At 45.6% G+C, this 20,394-nt stretch overlaps 2 protein-coding genes and 1 non-coding gene across 3 annotated transcripts in view; all 3 read left to right on the forward strand.

The window, feature by feature from the left end:
• The first annotated feature begins 1,362 nt into the window (after nt 1–1,362).
• GTF2F1 (general transcription factor IIF subunit 1) lies at nt 1,363–13,565 on the forward strand. The gene is made up of 13 exons (XM_032966161.2): nt 1,363–1,618; nt 2,982–3,031; nt 3,665–3,737; nt 4,207–4,400; nt 5,076–5,246; nt 6,155–6,351; nt 8,174–8,330; nt 8,991–9,052; nt 9,190–9,321; nt 9,904–9,971; nt 10,542–10,701; nt 11,960–12,053; nt 12,509–13,565. The coding sequence occupies exons 1-13, from the start codon at nt 1,607–1,609 to the stop codon at nt 12,720–12,722; spliced, it is 1,584 nt and encodes a 527-aa protein (XP_032822052.1). The 5' UTR covers nt 1,363–1,606; the 3' UTR covers nt 12,723–13,565.
• Nucleotides 13,566–17,287: 3,722 nt separating this feature from the next.
• The window catches only part of FBXO4 (F-box protein 4), a 93,136-nt gene continuing 90,029 nt past the window's right edge, over nt 17,288–20,394 (forward strand). The window contains exon 1 of the mRNA XM_032966163.2: nt 17,288–17,908. Within this exon, the coding sequence (XP_032822054.2) occupies nt 17,648–17,908 (261 nt within the window). The 5' untranslated portion in view covers nt 17,288–17,647. The remainder of the gene's footprint in view (nt 17,909–20,394) is intronic.
• Nucleotides 20,081–20,152, forward strand: TRNAQ-CUG (transfer RNA glutamine (anticodon CUG)). The gene has a single exon. It is a non-coding gene; the product is annotated as a tRNA-Gln (tRNA).

Here is a 20,394-nt window from a genome sequence, read left to right on the forward strand (position 1 = left end):
GATAATAATATGCACTGTCCTTGAAATTGATTGGTCCACACCCGAGACAGCTTTCTTTAGAGCCTAGTCTCCACTGGTGTTGGACCAGAAGACGCCAAAAGGCGTACAACTCAAAAACAGCACACTATCAGAGTATTGAGAGCTCGGGGTGAGCATTTACATTATGAGACCTCCTTTGCCAGTAACAAGATATAGCAATAAGTTTTACCCTTTTAGCTGGCAGAGCCTAGTGGAGACTAGGCTCTAAGAAAAGCCGTCTCGGGTGTGGACCAATCAAATTCAAGGACAGTGCATATCATTATCAGAGTTGTCTCTTTTTGTTTGCATTTTTGACTGCTTGTGTTGTGGTTATTGCAGACATGATGCCTTGAATAAAGGTGTCAGTTTTTGTGCCAGCTAAAAGGGTGAAAACCTATTACTATATCTTGTTACTGTCAAAGGAGGTCTCATAATATAAACGATTTGAAGCATGTTTTATCTCTTTTTTTTGGTGGGGGGGGGGGGGCAGAGCATTGTGACGTCATATTTGACTTTTTGTGACGCAGTGTGACTAGGGGCGGGGGGGGGGTAAAAAATCGTCCAAAATCGCGTGACGTCATTTATGGACGGCCCCGAAGTAATTCCACAATTTTAAGTTTAAATTAAATGTTGGTCCAAAACCTGTCCCGTGCTGCCATCTCCCGTCCAATATGAGAATCAATGTGCACAAGAAGAGTAACATCGCCGTGCTGACGGACTCCCAGAATCAGAATGGCTATTCAGACTGCAGGAGGAGGAATCCGATGAGCTATGAAGCTCTTTTTCACAGACGTCCAATCGGGCCGCGGGGTCAGCTCGTTACAACAAGTAACAACATTACGTTTAACTCTTCTACAGACGGGAGAGCACAAACGTGAAAATAACTATTACATATTCTTAGCTCTTTCGGTAAAGTCACGTTGAAGGGAAACAATAAAATAATAAAATATAAATAAATACACCGTTTGAAAATAAATAAATTAATGCAAACCTACACACCTGATGACGACCGTTTGTGTTATGGTCGAAACGTCGTGAGAATGTTTATTGTTTTATATATATTTTATTATTTTATTGTTTCCCTTCAACGTGACTTTACCGAAAGAGCTAAGAATATGAATTACTGCAGTCACGAAAGCTTTAAATCAAAATAACTTTTACATTTCCGTCTATATAATAGCTAGGGTATACAATACACGTATAGTACTGTACTCTGAGACATTCACTACAATAATGACGTCATCGCATCGTCTCGCGCGGTGACGTCGTCACGTCGTCTCGCGCAGTTCGCGAGCGATGACGTCATCGCGCTGTGTCGCGTTCCCTCGCGCAGTTCTCGCGCGATGACGTCATCGCGTTTCCACGCGTCACATCCGCCCCTCGTGTCGCACTGTACCGAGAAGACGGGTGGCGTTTCCGTCACCACTACCATCAACAACATCAATAGCGATAATAAAAACCATCATCATAACAACGAAACAATCATCCTCATTATCACAGGCAACAGTTGTGATAGGTATAGTAATGCTTATAAGAGTGAACGTACATTTACGAAGCAAGTGAGCTCGTGAGTAAGACGAGCGACGACATGGCTACCCCGGTGAGCGCGCTACGTTCGTTCGTGTTTGCGGCTCGTATTTGTCTGTACCGTGGTCATGTTGAACTTCTTCTGCGCCGTACGTAGCCATCCTTTGCCAATCGCAGGTCCGGAATCTGGAGTCGGCTCTTGCTCTCATCCCCGTCGCGTGAGACGTAATCCCCGTGAATGGTATAAACTAACGAATCCATTGTCAAGTCGCGGGCTATTGTTGCTCTACGTAACGTCACTTCGGAGAAGCTTCGAAAGTACGGCGGCGGGTGTAGGGGGGTTGGCTTCGCAGTGACCGTCACGAGCGCCTTCTGTGACTTATAAAATATAATGTTTTCATTGACGAAGCTTCGTGTGGGGGACGTTCTGGGACGCGCAGCTACAAAGTGATTGTGTTGGATTTTTTTAGTCGTCATTATCAGACCGGTCGACTCGGTCTCAAATGAGTACCTGGTGCGGTGTGTAGTAAACATCGCCACTGGGGAGACAAAGGCGGCCGGGCGTGGTGTTGGCCACCCAACGCCTTGCGTTTCGTGCCGGCCTTCATAGGCGCTCGCTAACAGCACTGGTCCCAATCGTCTGTTACAGGATATACAGGGGATCTTTGTTTATTATAAGACCCGAGGTATCGTGCATTTCCTCCCATCGTCTCTTATCCCAAGCTCTCATAAACCTGTATTTCAATTCAAGAAACGTGTCATGCCGTGTCCATCACAACGTTGGTTGTGCTGTTTGTTGGTCGCTTGATGTTTTGTGTCCTTTGTTCAGCAACTGTGTAAGAAAACAAAGACCGCTTTAATTATGTCGACCTCAGTTCTGTTCAATTTGACAATTTTGTAAGATGACGTCTCTGGAAACCTTGTGGAGCGTGTGGCTGGAAGGAGGAGTGTTTGTGTTTTGCGAGAGTTCGTGTACCACAGGTGGTGTGCTCGAAGTTGCACCTAATTTTGGCACAAACATCTGGGTGACATGGCCGCCTCTTCGTGGCGGATGGCGTTGTTGTTGTTGTTACTTCATATGTCGTAGCGAACCCGATATCCTGAGCCACCCCGACTGAACCATCAACGAGTACCCGGTGCAATAAGTTAGCACCATGAATACGGTCAGACAATTCAATAGCCACAACACCCTTTCGCGTGCCATGCTGGCCTTAATAGGTGTTCACTCGTTTCAGTTTTCATTTATTTGGTTTTACCCTGTGAGCCAAGAGCCGGGTGCAACCGCAACAAACAATACAATTACAAGAGACATTTAAAATTTACTGCACGCAAATGTAAACATCCTCTATATATATATAAAAAAAACCACAATTAACAATGCTTTCCCCATACAGTATGTGCGTCTAAACGTGTGTGTGTGTGTGTGTATCCTGCAGGGAGGCAGCTCTAAGACAACGAGCACGGAGTATGTGGTGCGTGTGCCCAAGTGAGTTCCCAGTGCTCCCAATGTCGCAGTCATCGCTGTGGACACACAGCGATGACTGCAATCGCACGACATGACGAGGGTTCTATTTTATCCACAATCTACTGTTAGTGCCTTTATCATCAAGAACCCGGCCCCTGGGCTCTTGATGAACAGCATGAGAACATCTACAGCAGGGCATCTGAGCAAGGTGACACCGTGAATAAGAGGAAAATTTTTAAAAAAAAAACTGAAGCGGTAATGTGATGCCATCTTAAAGAGGTAGTTCACCAACATGGGGTGGTGACACAAGAGTTGTTTATGACATGAAGCCAATAACACCGTTACAATATAATTTGGGGAAAATACTACAAATAAAACGGTCAGAGGCCACCTTAGCAAAAAATGGTGGTTCTCTTTATGAAATTGACGTTTCCAGAAATGGCACAATTACAGAAATATAGTCATGTGGCTGTCAATGCACATTCACGCTTTAGCTTACGATAGAAATCATATTTCACTGATCCTCATTGATTCCCTCATTCGTCATCCGTACGTGAAAATATATATTTTTTCGGAAATATTTGGTGACAATTGCATTGCTTGTGTAATACTTGTGTCATTTTGAGCGTTTGGACACATCTGTTATTTGCGCAGAAACAACACGAAGAGGTTCAACCTCATGGCCTTCAACCCCGGTGACAAGGTGGACTTCTCTGCCTGGACACAGGTGCGTGTGTGCCTTCTCCCCTGTCTGTCGAGAATTGAGATGGTCGAGGGAATTTCAACTTTGGAGCTGTGGTTTTATCGTTTGAATTACTACGGTTATTTTTTACACAATGTACATTTACGTTTTTGTCTCATTTTCGTTTTTTTTTCATTTGCCTATTAACAAGTCACCCAGAATGGACCCAATATCAGATCTCGAAAGTTAAGCAGGGTTTTGTGAGCCTGGATAGTGCATGCATGGGTGACTACCAAGCACAAAAGACAGTTGCAATAAGCATTGCGGGCAGTAGAGGGCAGTGCAAAAAAAATATTTATGGTTTTGCACTCCCCCCATATTCAATTCGCACTGACCAGCGTGATGAAGTATGGTCAAATGTACCCCACTGCCTACAAAGCAGTGGGTTTAGAACGGGCTGTACAAGTACTTGTTGTAGTCCACTCTGTAACGACTGGCGCACAACCTCACGTAGGCGAAGATGGAACGGGACCTGACGAACAAGAAGATGTACGGTGAAGAGGAGTTGCCAGAGTTTGGTGCTGGCAGCGAGTTCAGGCGCAAGCAGCGTGAGGAGGCGCGGCGCAAAAAATACGGCATCACCCTGCGCCAGTTCAAGATCGAGGACCAGCCCTGGCTGCTCAAGGTCAACGGGAAGGCGGGCCGCAGGTGAGATCCATCGCTACGTGAGGCCTGGTGAGGCGCCGCGTGAGGCCCGATGGTGGCGAAGGAGAGATGGCGAGAGGGAATCGATCCTCCAATCGGAATTTTAACTCTCAAACATCCAGTTGTGTTGAGCGTTGTAAGCAAGCAACAATATATTTTGACTGGCCTATCATGGCCTTCTAAATATGTTAATGTTTTATGTATTTTTATTATAATTCACCTGCCATGACCATGAATCAACAACATAGACAATGGGAAAGAAAATTGAGCAAAAGCTTAAAAGTGTGAAAAGCGTGTAGAAATGCATGCTGGGAATTATACTGTGAGATAGAGCACTTTCAATAATCTCATATTTATACCACGACTCTTATGCAGTATATCTCAAGACGAATATGAAAACAAACGTCAGGTAGCAACATCATATTGACTGCTGTTAAATGTGGGCTTGGGTAGAACATTTTGCTAGAAGAGATTATGGCCTGTGGTCGAGACTTAACAATATTGTGGTAGCCAAAGAAGGAAACACTCAAAATGACACTCATCACAGATTCGCAGTGATGGGCTCAGCTCGTATGCATCGTGAAACTGGAAGAAATGGTCACAGCATGTGGCTGAAATGGTCACAGCATGTGGCTGTGACCATTTGATGATGAGTGGCTTCTTCGCTGTTTGCTGCAGGTACAAAGGTGTGAAGAAGGGCGGGGTGACGGAGAACGCCTGCTACTACGTGTTTGCGCAATGCGCTGACGGAGCGTTTGAGGCATTCCCCGTGAGCAGCTGGTACAACTTCACGGCGCAGTCCAAGCACCGCACGCTCACTGCCGAGGAGGCCGAGGAGGAGTGGGGGCGGTGAGACAGAGCGCACACACACCCTTGTGCATCTGGGTGATCATCGTCGTCATCAATTCGCTTGGACAGCTGGGGTCCTGTTAAATTGACTTTACAAAATAGTCTTGACTTAAAACTTTCATTACTGCAGGAATTTTTTGTTATTTTCTTTGAACCTATCTACGTGACTTTTCCGAAAGACCCAAAGAATAAAAATAGTGTTATGTCATGAGATTTATTATCCTTTTGGATCTCTCGCAGAGTAGTGCAACCCTTAATGCAGACAACGGCAAACGGAAGTGGATACCACAGACCCGACTCGGAAATCCCTTCAAGTGACTTCTCTTCCACACGGTCCAGAGTAAGGTTCATCACATGATAGTCAAACAGGTATTTTTAATTTTCAGAGCTGTAATTTTGCCAAATTAGTTGTAAAACCAGATTTACTCTGATGGTTGTGTAGTGCATTAATTGGCGACTGAGCTGAGACCATCAACTCTCTATACTTGAGAACCCGATTTAATCAAAGGTGGCAGTTGCCTGGATTCAAACCCCGGATCTTACCGGTGCTAACTCAGCACTGATCCTTTAGCAAGTGGGCTTCTGAAAGTTATATTTTTTGTTCTGTTTGATTGTCATATCCCAGCATCTAATATTAGCATTTATTTAACCCACAGAACATCAACAAATTTTTAAGGCACTTGTGATCCATTACCCTGGATGCAATGATTGGTGAATCATATACATTAGTGATTCCACCAACCTCCTCTGGACTGTGAGTTGGCTTAAGAGATGGCAGTACAGGCAGTGGATTAATGAACCTGTCTGTGAGAACCTCTGGATGGTATCCGCTTGTATGTGTGTGTGTGTTCTGTCCGGGTTCTCCGAGTTTTAGTAACCCTCTCCTTTCCTCTGTCCGTTTCGAGCAGGCGGAATAAGGTGCTGAATCACTTCGCGATCATGGTGCAGAAGCGGTTGAAAGAGGGTGGCGAAGAGGCCGATGATGTTGATGAGGATGGCAAGAAAGGGAAGAAAGGCAAGAAGAAGAGCGGTGACCTGCGCATCTCTGATCTGGAGGAGCACCTGCAGATGTCCTCAGATAGCGAGAAGGACTCCGATGACAATGGTGAGTGCGATTGTCCTGCTCCGAGTTGTTTAATTCACAATAAAGGGTTTTTGGGTTAGAGCGCATAAATATAAATGTGTCTCTCACCCCGCCACCACCCGACACAGCCAAATTAGAGAGTAAACCCACAAGATTTACATTTTAACTAATTAGCACATTTGCAAATGCGATTTGTAAATTTGATCCTTAATGTATGTTTCATTTTAATGTACAATTTTTCTTCAGGGACAGTGTGTTGTCTTGGTGTTGTCTGGGACTTTTGTGCCATTGTGTTGGTGTCTTTCCCAAGCTTGAGAATTGATGATGCAACTTATATTCTTTATTTATTTAAGGGGCACCATGGTCGTGTGATGTTATCTTCGCGTCTGCCGTGGCTGATCATTATTTTAATGCGGTTGGCTCACACGAAATTGATTTCTCTAAGACCAAAGATACTTTGTAAGCCCACTGGCTATCAACAAAGATTCGTTCATGAAGCCATCCACATATACAGACACAATTTCAACCGAGAGGATGGGTACAAACTCAGCGATCATTGGAAGGACGTCATCAACCAGTTTAAGTTAATAACTGGCTGTGATGTTCTCATCCTGCCACTTTCCGATGTTAGTTTTTATTTCCCCCGTAGCTTCGGCTCTCCGATTTCACATTAAGAGGTTAAAAAAATTTCACACCAACATAGCCACCTCCTCGCGCCGGCCTCAACGTGGCGGCGGCTCTGCCATCTTACATTAACATGCTGATCTCTCACATTAACACAGCCACCTCTGTGCCCTCGTCATAGAGGCCGCTCTATGATCTTACATTAACATGCTAATTTCTCACATTAACATCACTAGCCCCGCCCAAGTCGTTTGTGACCCTTGGGCTACACCCATTTTAAAGCTTTAAAACAGTCTGCCTCAGCAGCTTTCCCCCCTCTTCTGATGACGATCGCTTGTGTTGTGATCGAAACGTCGTTTTTTTATTTTATTTTCATTAATTTGAACCTATCTACCGAAAGACCCAAAGAATATGAATTCCTGCAGTCACGAAAGCTTTAAGTCAAGACTTGTTTCGTTCCTTATATAGAGGCGTAGATGTGGTGACCACTCTTCTGCGCTCTTGCGGAAAGTGTGGGGGGGGGGGGGCATTATGCGAGCCCTTTGATCTTGTCCTTCCTGTCTATTGTGTGTATTAAAATAGCTGTACCAACGGTAATCCCGATTGAAGTATGCTGCCCTTTATACGCATTAATTAAAAAAAAAAATTGTTGATTCGCTTCTACGCAGCACTAAGGCGGTAGCTATCCGAACGGTTAAAATTATTTTTATTTCTTTCAATTTCGATAGATTCTCTAATTAGGCTTGACAACCCTTACTAGTTGGCTGTGGCGGGTGGTGGCAGGTTTTAATTAAACATTTGAAAACCACGCGATCTAATCCAAAAAAACCTCTTATAGAGCGATATAGCTCAGTGGGTCTCACTTAGTAAAATAAAAAAGGGGTTTTTTTTCTATAGAAACATGACTGGTTGAGTTATCATGCACCACTTATGTAAGCCGTAGCCTGGTTCAGCATGCCAATTTCTGCATTGCTGCTCCAACTGGAAAATTATTTATGCTTTGTTAATTTGTGTACAGATGGACCTATGGGTAATGGCACAACGTTTTTGAAGGAAATTTCACTCGTAGCAAAGAAGTAGAATAAACACAGCACGTCTGCCTTGGTTCACATAATCCTGCCTGCGATAATTGCGCAGCCAAACTACCCCTCTCCCTCGGAGTTAACCTACACAATTTTTCCCCGCACGCCCTTCCCCGCTCCATCTCTCCCAATTTCAGAAGAGGGAAGCCAGAAGCGTCCAGACAAGGGCAAAGACAAGAAGGCCGCGGCCAAGAAGAAGAAGAAGAAAGGCAGCGACGAGGAGGACGTGCTCGAAGAGAGCGACGATGGCGATTACGAGGGGCTGGAGGTCGACTACTTTTCCGACGAGTCCAGGTCTCAGCTCCTTTAGCAACAGTGTACTTTTTCAAGCGTCGCTTCATGTTGATTGCGCGTGTGCATGGCACGATAGGCAAGTGCTGTTTTAATTGTGGAAAATAATACAAAAACGTCTGTGCTATCTTTCACATTGATATGTCAAAAAGGTATGTTGTCAACATATGCATCGATTGAACAGTTTAGAATTAATTGAGTGTCATTAGCAAGGTGTAGTCTGTTTGCCTGCGACCGAACCAATCGGAATAAGCCAGATCTCGGAAGCTAAACAGGATTAAGCTTGTACTTGGACTGGTGATCACCGTGTATATTCGGTATTATAGCGTGCACGGGCTATGCTAATTCATCGACAGCAGAGGGCGGTGCCGCAAAATCCATTGCTGTGTACCATACTTGTATGCTCCTACATATTCCTCGCTTTCACCAATCCGCACTGACTAGTATGGTCAAGTCAGAATCGGAATCAGAATGTTTAGACTGGAAGAATGGTCAAATAACCACCAGAATCTGTTTCGTGTGAGTAGGCCTTCTTCCAGCAGTGAATCGACAACAGGGTTTGTGCAAGTACATGCAATCTGTTCAAGAAATGCCATTCGGCAGAAATTATATGTGATCGTAAAATGTGTAAAAGTGTTGAACGTGATCGGTCGTTTGTTGCAGCGAGGAGGAGGAACTCGACAATGAGAAGCTGAAGCAGTCGACGGAGAAGGACGTACAAAAAGGTGAGGGAACCTCTCTCTTCGGGATATCTCTTTGGGCGGTCTTGTGGAACGGTCTCGTGAGCGGCGAACCTTGCAGTGCTGTGACGCGGTGCGATTGAAGGCTGCCGTTTGTGGTTGCCCTCGTGGCTGTGGGGCAGGCGTGGACGAGGAGGTGGGCAGCAGCGACGAGAGTGAATCTGAGCACGAGAATGAGGAGGAAAAGAAGGAAGAGGAGGAGGAGGAAGGAAAGAAAACACCGGTCTTGGAGAAGAAGGAAAAGAAAAAGAAAGGTTGAGATCTTGGGTTTTCCTCTTGTGCCCCACGATTGTGTATGCATGCTCACCTTCATTCAGCACATTATGCTTGCGCTGGGGTGGCTTAGAGCTCTGAGATGAGACTGCTGAGATCCTGAGCGCGAATCCGGGCAGCCGCCTGTGATTGAACTGGTTTCTGATGGTCTCACGAATGACTGCACACAAAAAAATCCACCACGTAAAATTTGGTTCTCCAACTAATCGAGCTACAAATATCGATGTGACTGTGTTGAACATCACTCGTTGTGGAAGAGAGGGGTAGTAAAGTCTTTCCCCTTACTGTGCGCCAGAGGACAGTTAAGGAGATCTCCGAGGTAGATCTGTGAAAATGAGCTTTCTCGCTTATTGGATTCCTCAATTATAAATAAAGATTCGTGATTCCATGGACCATTCTCTTACATTAAAGGTTATACTGCTCTGCGAGAGATCCGAATGGATACTTCATCTGATGCATAAGTTGCTCAATGCGGGATACAAATCGGGAAAAGGTATTATTACTTATACTGATGCGATGGCATTATGACTTTTTATTTTTAATCACTGTTAATGTGTGCACAGCCAGCGACACGGAGTCTTCGGAGGAAAGTGACATTGACGACGCCACATCCTCGGCCCTCTTCATTGCTGTAAGTTTACGTAATGCTGTTTCCCATGGCTAAGCCCTCTCAGTCTGGAATACCATCCTACTCCACACCGGATTCAATATTATTCAAACCTAAAACCAAGTGTCCTTTTTATTCATTCAGGTATATGCTGACAAAATAGATAATCACATTTTAAATAGTGGACCCATCGATATAAGAGTCGTAACATGTTGGAACTCCACCACCCCTCCTGTGCATTGGTTTGGTTGGGGAGTTAGGATTGTGGTCTGAAATATGTAGACCCCATGGACTAATTTATTTGTTGTGATAACTTTTTTTTCTGTTTATGCTTTTTGTTTTGGTGCCATTTCTTTATTCATTTTTGGCTTTGCTAGGTAGTAGGGTTTTCATAGTGGCTTATATGGGATTTGGTCCTTATATATAATTAATGTACAGCGTTATGGGATGCTATTGGCATGAATGGCACTTTACAAAATGAAAGTATCATTAATCCCACTCATTCCTGTTTTTTTTTTGTGGAATGGCATTGCCTCCCTGTTGCACATGCTTGCCCTACGCTGAAACGGAACAATACAAATGTAATAATTTCAGAAAAAGAAGCCGTCCCCACCGAAGCGGGCGAGGAAGCCGTCGGGGGGCAGCCGGAGCTCGAGCCGTGGGAATAGCCGCCCCAGCTCGCCCGCGGTGGAGAGCGGCACTTCCGCCACGCTGCGCGCCGCCGCCAACAAGCTCGAGCACGGCACGCCGGCTCGTATGTTACTCGTGCACACACGCAGACAAAGACAAAGATTCCCCTTCCCCCTATATAGTTTGAACGGTCTGTTGGGGCAAGTGCTGTTAGCGAGCACCTACGAAGGCCGACACGGCACACTTAGGGGGTGGGGTGACCATCAACACGCCTGGCCGTCTTTGTCTCCCCCAGTCAATATTTACACATCGCGCCAGGTACTCATTTGAGACTGAGTCGACCTAGGGGAATCCCAGGACCAGTTCAGATAATCGGGAATCGAACCTGGGTTGCCGGGCTCGTAGCGCAGTGCGCTTAACCGCTACACTACCGCTCCCCCGCATGCACATACACGTTGTGTTTACTCAAATCATGTGTGTGCTCACAACCGGTCACGCTCGCGCACGAGCACAAAGTTTCCGAGTTTCTCGCAAGGGTCACCTGACAACAGTTGGATGGTGAGTTGTAGGATAGGGGTGGGGAACACACGCTCTACAGACTGGATATGGCCTAGACTTCATTGCACGTGGCCCATGGCCACATGAGCCCAATCACTGAGAAACATCAGCCCAAACAATATTTAATTGTCACTGCAAGCATCTTAGTTGCACTGATCCGGTACTAAAGTGGAATGTTTTCAACCTGGCAGGAACACTTGATTCTAATTGCCCAGTCACTACTGGCACATTATTATTCGATAACACTCATGTGTGTGTTAATGTGTGGCTTGCTCAAGATATTTGGAAGTCCTATTTAGTCCTCAACAAAAAACATAACACAATCAATATCACTGCCTTAAAATAAAAATATATAATAGACAACATTTCAGGTAATGACCCTTCTTGAGAGCACCAAATAACTCTGAAAGGAAAAGGTTGGTGATGTGAATATAGAACAAATATATATCATCTGAATGCCACCACTTCTAAAGACTTTGCAAAAATGAGAAGCTACATTTAGAGTAGATGGATGGTGGGGGGGAGACGGAACAGGTAAACACCGGGAAGAGAAGAGAGATGCTGCGGCACAGCCCTTGAAGAAGCAACCAGGGCCCAGCACCGACAATATTAAGTCCCAGGGAAAAGCCGGCTCAGCCAGAGCATCACCAACGAGTCCCATTGCATCCTCCGGGTGGGCCGGAGCACTTCACTGGCAAGCCTCATTACAGATGACTTTGTAGCCAGGTACACAATACATTTACTGTGGTCTGAATTGTAAAGAACTGCATTGAGCTTTTGAATGTGGACCGGCGATGAATATTGTGCTGTTGCGGATGGTGTAGGTAAGCTGCTGGCGGAAGGCATGGACAAGCCGGCAGCTAAGCGACAGAAACTGGAGACTCCGCCCTCATCGGGGAAATCTACACCCAGCTCTGGGTAAGGCTGTTGTGCTGTATTGGTAGCAGAGTTAAGTGTAATGATTCATGCAAATTGTGATTTCTGGACAGCAAAAGTTGTGACCAATGGTTCAGTCCTCCCGTCATGCCTTGCATATCACATGGCATCGCCATACTGTGCCTGTATTATGGTAACTCAAAAGAGCCTTAGTGGCCATTTAATTTTATATAGCAGCAGGATAATTAGACAATCATGCAAAGTTTTCTACCTTGTTAGGAATCGGATTATATCCATCATTGCCCTACTGCTGCCTTATGCATCAGGCGCGAGATCTAGACAAGCTATTCCTCATACTTTTGTGGGGACAGTTGGGCACTGCCTAAGGGGCGACAATAAATCCAAACATTGAATGAATGGCTTTCATATTTTTTCTGTAATCGGTTTTGCACGATAACTGCGCACACACTGATGCACTTGCGCCCGTTTTCCTTCAGTGACGTGCAACTGACGGAGGACGCGGTGAGGAGGTATCTCTCCAGGAAGCCCATGACTACCAAGGACCTCCTCAAGAAGTTTCAGACCAAAAAGACGGGGCTGAGCAGCAACCAGACGGTGAACATCATCGCACAGATCCTTAAGAAGCTCAACCCCGAGCGCAAGCTCATCAGCGACAAGATGCACTTCTTTCTCAAGGAGTCCAGCGGCTGAAGTGTTCAGATGATGTTGGGGGGACGTCGGGGGCGATGGTCATTGCAGAGTAAGTGGGTCTTTAATAGAAGCAGTCCAGGGGAAATACAACTTGAGCAATTAGACCAAAGGTCTTGGCCATATTCAGGGCATTGGATGAAACAAATTCTTTCTCATACGTTTTTTTTATATATAACGTGATGAGCTTCCATTGCAGCTGTAGGATGTGTGAATGGATTTCATGTTCCCCAAAGTCATAGCATTTTGGCTGCTGTGTGTAAGATTCTCAGTGTTTGTCATAGGCAGTGTTGGTACCTGTAATGTCGGGACTCCTTTGAAAACAAACTTTCGAAGCGTCGTCTTTGTAAAGGGCTTTTCAATCCAGACGAGTCCGTGTTTTCACAAATTGTTTTTGGCTGTTCATCATAAATGCATCTCGTCTGCATGTCAGTGTCAGTGGGTAGAGTGATTCTCATCTTAACCATAGCTTTGCTGAACAGTTATTTTGACACATTCGATGAGTTTGCAGCAGTCCAGGTCCCAAGTGTAACGAAGTGTGGGACATCACACGGATGTGAGATGCCCAAGAGCTGTTAACAGAGCCGTGTTGTGTTTGTGTGTGCTCATTGCGAACTTGTAGAGCGAATTGCCGGCAGTATCGGAACTTGTCATGTTGAGTGTGTGACATATTTGTCAATCAAAACATTTTTCTTGCTGCTTTTCACGTCCACTTTGTGAATAAATAAACAAAAATGCACACTAAAGTTGACATCGCAAAAAGCCAATGTTGTTTACTCTACCAGATTTTGTGACATTTTGTAACTGACTTTTTTGTTCTCCAGAAATAAATGTTGTACCAATGCACACACCATTTGTGCATTTTTGTTATAAGGTCGTGCTCATTGCACACAAAGTGCTTACCACAAATGAACCACAATACCTTGCTAAATCTTGCCAAGGAACAAACCATCACACAAACTCTTGTTTTTGCGTAATGGTCCACTTCGAACGTCGACCACCAACTAAAGTGCGCAATTTCCTGCTGGGCACACCTGTTGTACTGAACTCGCAACGAATTGGCATGTTTTGTTTTTGCAACAAATCTTACTCATTGGTGGTGGCAGGTTTAACGACGTTTACGCAATCTAACCCAAAAAAGGATATTAGTCGCGAAAGCGTACGTGTTAAACTTCCTTCAGAAGTTTGCGCATCGCGACGGGCGATGTGTCCAAGAAGTGACAGCCGTCTCCCTCGAACTAAGCTCTCAATCGCTTTCGGAGACCGGTCGCAGATGCAATAGTGACATTTCTGACGAAGTCGAACCATCGGATGCCTTGAGTTCACACCCAGTTAAAATAAACTACCGTGTTCTTTGTCTTTCGGTAAAGTCACTTAGATAGTTTTAAAAATAATAAAATAAACAACAAACTACGATGTCTCGATTGCAGCACAAGCGACCGTCGTCAGGTGGGAAAAAAGGGGGCGAAAGCCACGAAAGGCGAGCTGTCTTTAAAGGTGTAAAATGGACGTAGCCCAAGCCTCCTGGAATCGGAACGAAGTGGGAAGGGCACAAGTGCCCTGGGGCCAGCACAAGCGGAAATGGTTATGTTAATGTGAAATCAGGAGAAGGGGAGCCGCATGAGACATGGAGACATTAACAACTTGTGTGGTACGTTTAATGCAGGGGCAACACCGCAGGAACTGGAATTGCTTGTCCCATCTTTAGTAAAGTAAAACTAACATCGGAAGGTGACAAGATGGAAACAGGCAATTATGACTTAAACTGGTTGATGACGTCCCTCCAATGATTGCTGAGTTTGTACCCATCCTCTCGGTTGAAATTGTGTATATGGATGGCTTCATGAACGAATCTTTGTTGATAGCCAGTGGGCTTGCAAAGTACCTTCGTCTTAGAGAAATCAATTTCTTGTGAGCTAACCGCATCAAAACAATGATCAGCCACGGCTGAAGTGTTGTTGGTCCTCTCGTGTTTCAAATCTACCGAATACTCACAAACACGTCAGGGATCTTATCCTTAACAGATGGGATCAGATCACGAATTTTATGCACTGTTAAATCGAACCTGCATCTTGTGTTTGCTCATGATTTGGGAAATATTTTTGGTGACCCCTGCTATGTATTGCAAGGTGATGGTTTTGATTGAGTCCTCAGATGACTCTTTCCCAACGGTTGAGGTGATAGCATTACGGATTGTGTAGTCCAAATATCCATTCGTCTGAGAGCCTGCTGCACGTGTTTCAGTTCACTGGCTAGGTGATGATGGTCGGAGATACATCGAGCTCTATGGTGTAGAATTTTGATGAGGGAATTCTTCTAGGATGGATGGTGGTGGGAGTCAGGTTTTACGTAGGCATCAGTATCGGTTGTTTTCATGTAGACAGTGGCCAATTGAGCCATCTGGTCTCTTCGAATGTGTGGATCTGGCTTCTTGGAAAGGAGGTTGAACTTGGAAATCAGGTTATCTTTACATTTAGCTGACATTGTAGCGGCTGACGAGGCTGTCATGTTATCTACATGTTCCCAATTAGATGTAGACATTTTTCTGTCAATGTTAAGTATGATTTCTAGAGTGTCTTGTTCACATGATCTAGTTCAATTCGGAGCAATCTAATTCTCTCTGAGATCAGCGCCAAGCCTGCCTTGAACAAGATTCGTTTAGCATTAAAAGATGTGACAGCAGCAGGCACCATTGCAATCATTGAAGATATGGTCCAGCAAGGATTGCATGCTGATGTACCGGCCCTAGTGAGACACTGCCTTACCAACACATACTTCACCGGGAATGGAACATTCTACAAACAAGTTGAAGGCACCCCAATGGGTTCTCCCTTATCTCCGGTTGTAGCCAATGTTTTCATGGAAAGATTTGAGACAGACGCCATCCAGGCATCCTCTCTACATCCGTCCTTGTGGAAGAGGTACATAGATGACACATTCGTTATCTGGCCACATGGCTGACCAGCTCTGAACCAATTGCTCAATCACATTAATTCCATACACCCAGCCATCAAATTCACCATGGATGACAAGCTACCATTCTTGGATGTGCTAATTTAGAAGAGACCAGATGGCTCAATGGGACACTGTCTACAGGAAAGCAACCCATACTGATGCCTACTTAAAACCTGACTCCCACCACCATCCATCCCAGAAGAATTCCCTCTTCAAAACTCTACACCATAGAGCTCGATGTATCTTCGACCATCATCACCTAGCCAGTGAACTGAAACACGTGCACCAGGCTCTCAGACGAATGGATATTCGGACTATACAATCCGTAATGCTATCACCTCAACCGTTGGGAAAGAGCCATCTGAGGACCCAATCAAAAGCATCACCTTGCAATACATAGCAGGGGTCACTAAAAAGATTTCCAAAATCATGAGCAAACACAAGATGCAGGTTCGATTTAAGTGCATAAAATTCGTGATCTGATCCCATCTGTGAAGGATAACATCCCTAACATGCAATACCCCGGCGTCGACAAACTAAGCTGTCTGCGGCAGTAGTTACATTGGGGAAACTAAGCGACATGTCTCGGACCGTGTTCGTGAGTATTCGGTAGATTTGAAACACGGGAGGACCAACACTTCAGCTGTGGCTGATCATTGTTGTAATGCGGTTGGCTCACACGAAATTGATTTCTCTAAGACGAAGGTACTTTGCAAGCCCACTGGCTATCAACATAGATTCGTTCATGAAGCCATCCATATATACAGACACTGACACAATTTCAACCGAGAGGATGGGTACAAACTATGTAATCATTGGAAGGACGTCATCAACCAGATTAAGTCACAACTGGCTATCATGTTTCCTTCTTGTCACCTTCCGATGTTAGTTTTACTTTACTAAAGATGGGACAAGCAATTCCAGTTCCTGCGGTGTTGCCCCTGCATTAAACGTAGCACACAAGCTGTTAATGTCTCCATGTCCCATGCGGCTCCCCTTCTCCTGATTTCACATTAACATAACCATCTCCGCTTGTGCTGGTCCCAGGGCACTTGTGCCCTGCCCACTTCGTTCTGATACCAGGACGCTTGCGCTACGTCCATTTTAACCCTTTAAAACAGCTCGCCTTTAGTGGCTTCCCTTTTTTTTCCACCAGATGACGGTCGCTTGTGTTGCGATCGAAACGTCGTAGTTTTTTTTTGTTGATTTCATTATTTTTGAACCAATCTACGTGACTTCACCGAAAGACTCCAAATAATATGAATTCCTGCAGTCATGACAGCTTTAAGACGGGTGGGGAACCTTTATTTCTGCCAAGGGCCATTTGGATATTTATAACATCATTCGCGGGCCACGTAAAATTATCAACTTAAAAATTAGCCTGTTATATTTGGTCATACATCGAATTAACTCACCCCCCCCCCCCCTAATGTGATGGCTGGAACAGACCAAATGATTTCGCGGGCCCCACACGGCCGGCGGGGCCGGGCGTTCCCCACCCAACTACCGTTGCACGTGAAAGTGACATGGAACCCCGGGCTCCACGTGTTTAGCGTGGAGCTGGCGGGTGACGTCACTCGTGGGTCCCGCGCGCCACGTGGAGGCGGCGGCGTCGTCACGTGGCGTGCCCGCGCGTGACGACGTCACGGCACTCGCCGCTACAGAAGCAGCGTGCGCGGATGCGAATGCGGGGTACGGTTCAACCGGTAGAAGGAAGAGCGAGGTAGCAGCAGAGTTGCAGTAGTTCGGTCCATGCAGCAACAGCAGCAGCAGCAAACAACAGTTGGTGTCAGCTGTCATTGATAGCTGTTGTCGCTTCGAGCAGCAGGAAGTGTTTTACGTGTTGCAGCAGCAGCAGCTCCCCTGTAGTCGTCAATTCAAGCAACAGCGGTGGTAGCAGCTTGCCACAGTCGTAGTAGTTGGTTGTTACGGGTAGCGGCAGTAGCAAGCAGCAGCAGCGAGTGATCTTATCCATGGCAGAGGAGGAGGAGAGCGATGCGGGGCAAGAGGCGAGCCTGCCGGAGTGGAGGCGCTTGGAGCGCGCTCTTCTCGCCAGTTTGCTGGGCGTGCGGGACGCGTACCGGAGGAGGTTTACGGCGGCAGCACGGGAGGAGACGGAACCACCACCACGGGAGGAGACGGAACCACCAGCCCCACCACGGGAGGAGATGGAACCACCAGCACAGGAGGAGCGGGACGCCCGGCAACCAGGCAGCGCGTTGGACTGGCTGCCAGTGCGTGTCTCAGCAGTCGCCGTGAAGCACGCGGCCACGCGACGCGCGTGTTGTTGTGAGTGTGTTGTTGTTGTTGTGAGTGTGTTGTGTGAGTGTGTTGTTGTTGTGAGTGTGTTGTTGTTGTGAGTGTGTTGTTGTTGTGAGTGTGTTGTTGTGTGAGTGTGTTGTTGTGTGAGTGTTGTTGTGTGAGTGTGTTGTTGTGTGAGTGTGTTGTTGTTGTGAGTGTGTTGTTGTTGTTGTGAGTGTGTTGTTGTGTGTTGTTGTTGTGAGTGTGGTGTTGTGTGAGTGTGTTGTTGGTGTGTGAGTGTGTTGTGTGTTGTTGTGTGAGTGTGTGAGTGTGTTGTTGTTGTGAGTGTGTTGTTGTGTGAGTGTGTTGTTGTTGTGAGTGTGTTGTTGTGTGAGTGTGTTGTTGGTGTGTGTGTGTTGTTGTGAGTGTGTTGTTGTGTGAGTGTGTTGGTGTGTGAGTGTGTTGTTGTTGGTGTGTGTTGTTGTTGGTGTGTGTTGTTGGTGTGTGTGTTGTTGTTGGTGTGTGTGTGTTGTTGTTGGTGTATGTGTGTTGTTGTGTGTTGTGTGAGTGTGTTGTTGGTGTGTGTTGTTGTTGTGAGTGTGTTGGTGTGTGTGTTGTTGTTGTTGTTGTGTGAGTGTGTTGTTGTTGTTGGTGTGTGTGTGTGTGTTGTTGTTGTTGTGTGAGTGTGTTGTTGTTGGTGTGTGTTGTTGGTGTATGTGTGTTGTTGGTGTGTGTTGTTGTGTGAGTGTGTTGTTGTGTGTTGTTGTTGTGAGTGTGTTGGTGTGTGTGTGTTGTTGAGGTCCGTTCCTTGACTTCCTGCCAGCGAGCCTTCCGACACTTCACGCGGACTCAAAATTGCACCTAGCCTGGCACAAGCGGCGTGGTAACGTCACCGCCACCTGGTGGCGAATGGTGATTGTTGTTCTTGCTGATTGTTGTTACTGTTATAGTTTTCCGTCGTTCTATAATGCGAGGTAAAGCTGGGAGATGGAGCAATTCGATCTAATCCATGGAATGTGTGTTCGCGTGCAGTACATGTCAACAATGTTTTATTTTGTATTGCATCGCAGTATCGCCAGAGGCTTTGGGGAGATCTTCATCCAGCAGTGGATTGACCATGGCCGATGATGATTTATTATAACATTACAATTGTGAAGGTTTGCCAGGAGCAGAGGGTGGTCTTGAATCTCTAAACGCGCTGAGGATTTGAGTGCCCGAGAGCACGTCCGGCGAGTAGATGTGTGGATTGTTCCACCGGATCGTTAGTTATCCTGGAGGAATCCGATGAGCTATGAAGCTCTTTGTTTTTGTTCGCAGATGTCCAGTACGTCATAGCGATGGTTATAGGGGAGGCCTTCATCCAGCAGTGGATAACATCGGATTACTTATTGTGTAACTGATGTTAGAAAATTATTTCCCTTCACTGAATTAATCTATAATCTTAGTTCTTTCGGTAAAGTCACGTTGAAGGGAAACAACAAAATAATAAAATATATATAAAACAATAAAAATTCTCACGACGTTTCGATCATAACACAAACGGTCGTCTTCTGGTGTGTTGGTTTTATTTTTAAACCAACACAAAGAACTAAGAATATGAATTACTGCAGTCACGAAAGCTTTAAATCAAAATTTGAATTAATCTAATTATACTCTTTGGTTCTATTGGGTAAAGTCACGTAGGTGAAAATAAATAGAACCAAAGAGTATGGATCCTAGCAGTCACGAAAGCTTTAAATCTAGAATTAATCTAATTATGTAGGCGTGCGTGACCACGCCAGCCGAGTGCAAACAAAGGTGACGTCATTCGTGTAATACTGAGCAGTGTAACCCTGGGTGACAATCGTTTACCTGATTACGGTTACGTCAATCTAAATTATTGCGATGACGTCACGTCCATGTGCTTAAACACACGGGCAGGCTTGTGACGTAACTCAGTTGCAATGACGTAATTTGAAACATACGGGTCACCGCAAGCACGTCGCCGATGACGTGTCCCAGTTCATTCGCCGGGTGGTGGCTGAGCGTCTTTAACAAAGGCGACGAGGAAACGCGCTGGTTATATCGACTTTAATTTGTTTTTAAAAGACCTAGCAGAGTTATGCGAGACGCGAATGCGCATGGCGTAGGCTACTTAAGGCTGCGTGAAGGTGTCAGGGCGTACCGGTTCCATGGTGTAATGGTTAGCACTCAGGACTCTGAATCCTGCGATCCGAGTTCAAATCTCGGTGGGACCTTCCGGTAATTTTTCTTTATTTTATTTTTCGGCAAGTTACTATATTTTTACTTATTTTTTAGAAGTGGAAAGAATGCTTTTTTCATGATGATATAAATAGGAATAATTTGAGTTGAAAGTGGTGCTTTTTGTTCTCGAGTTAATTTGGGGCCATCCATTTAGTAGTTACGCAAATATCTGTAAAAAATTTGACCCCTCCCCCCTCCCTGTACGCACGCGAACTTTTTACCCCCCCACCCACTG

Source organism: Petromyzon marinus, chromosome 35, assembly GCF_048934315.1.
Source record: "Petromyzon marinus isolate PM22_M1 ecotype Great Lakes invasive population chromosome 35, UKy_Petmar_22M1.pri1.0, whole genome shotgun sequence".
NCBI lineage: Eukaryota > Metazoa > Chordata > Hyperoartia > Petromyzontiformes > Petromyzontidae > Petromyzon > Petromyzon marinus.

Bases quoted from the DNA above. Each gene is read 5' to 3' on its own strand.
- GTF2F1 (XM_032966161.2), top strand. The intron at 3,738-4,206 runs GTGCGTGTGTGC...AACCTCACGTAG, and splicing joins ACTTCTCTGCCTGGACACAG to GCGAAGATGGAACGGGACCT. The intron at 9,972-10,541 runs GTAAGTTTACGT...TAATAATTTCAG, and splicing joins CCTCGGCCCTCTTCATTGCT to AAAAAGAAGCCGTCCCCACC.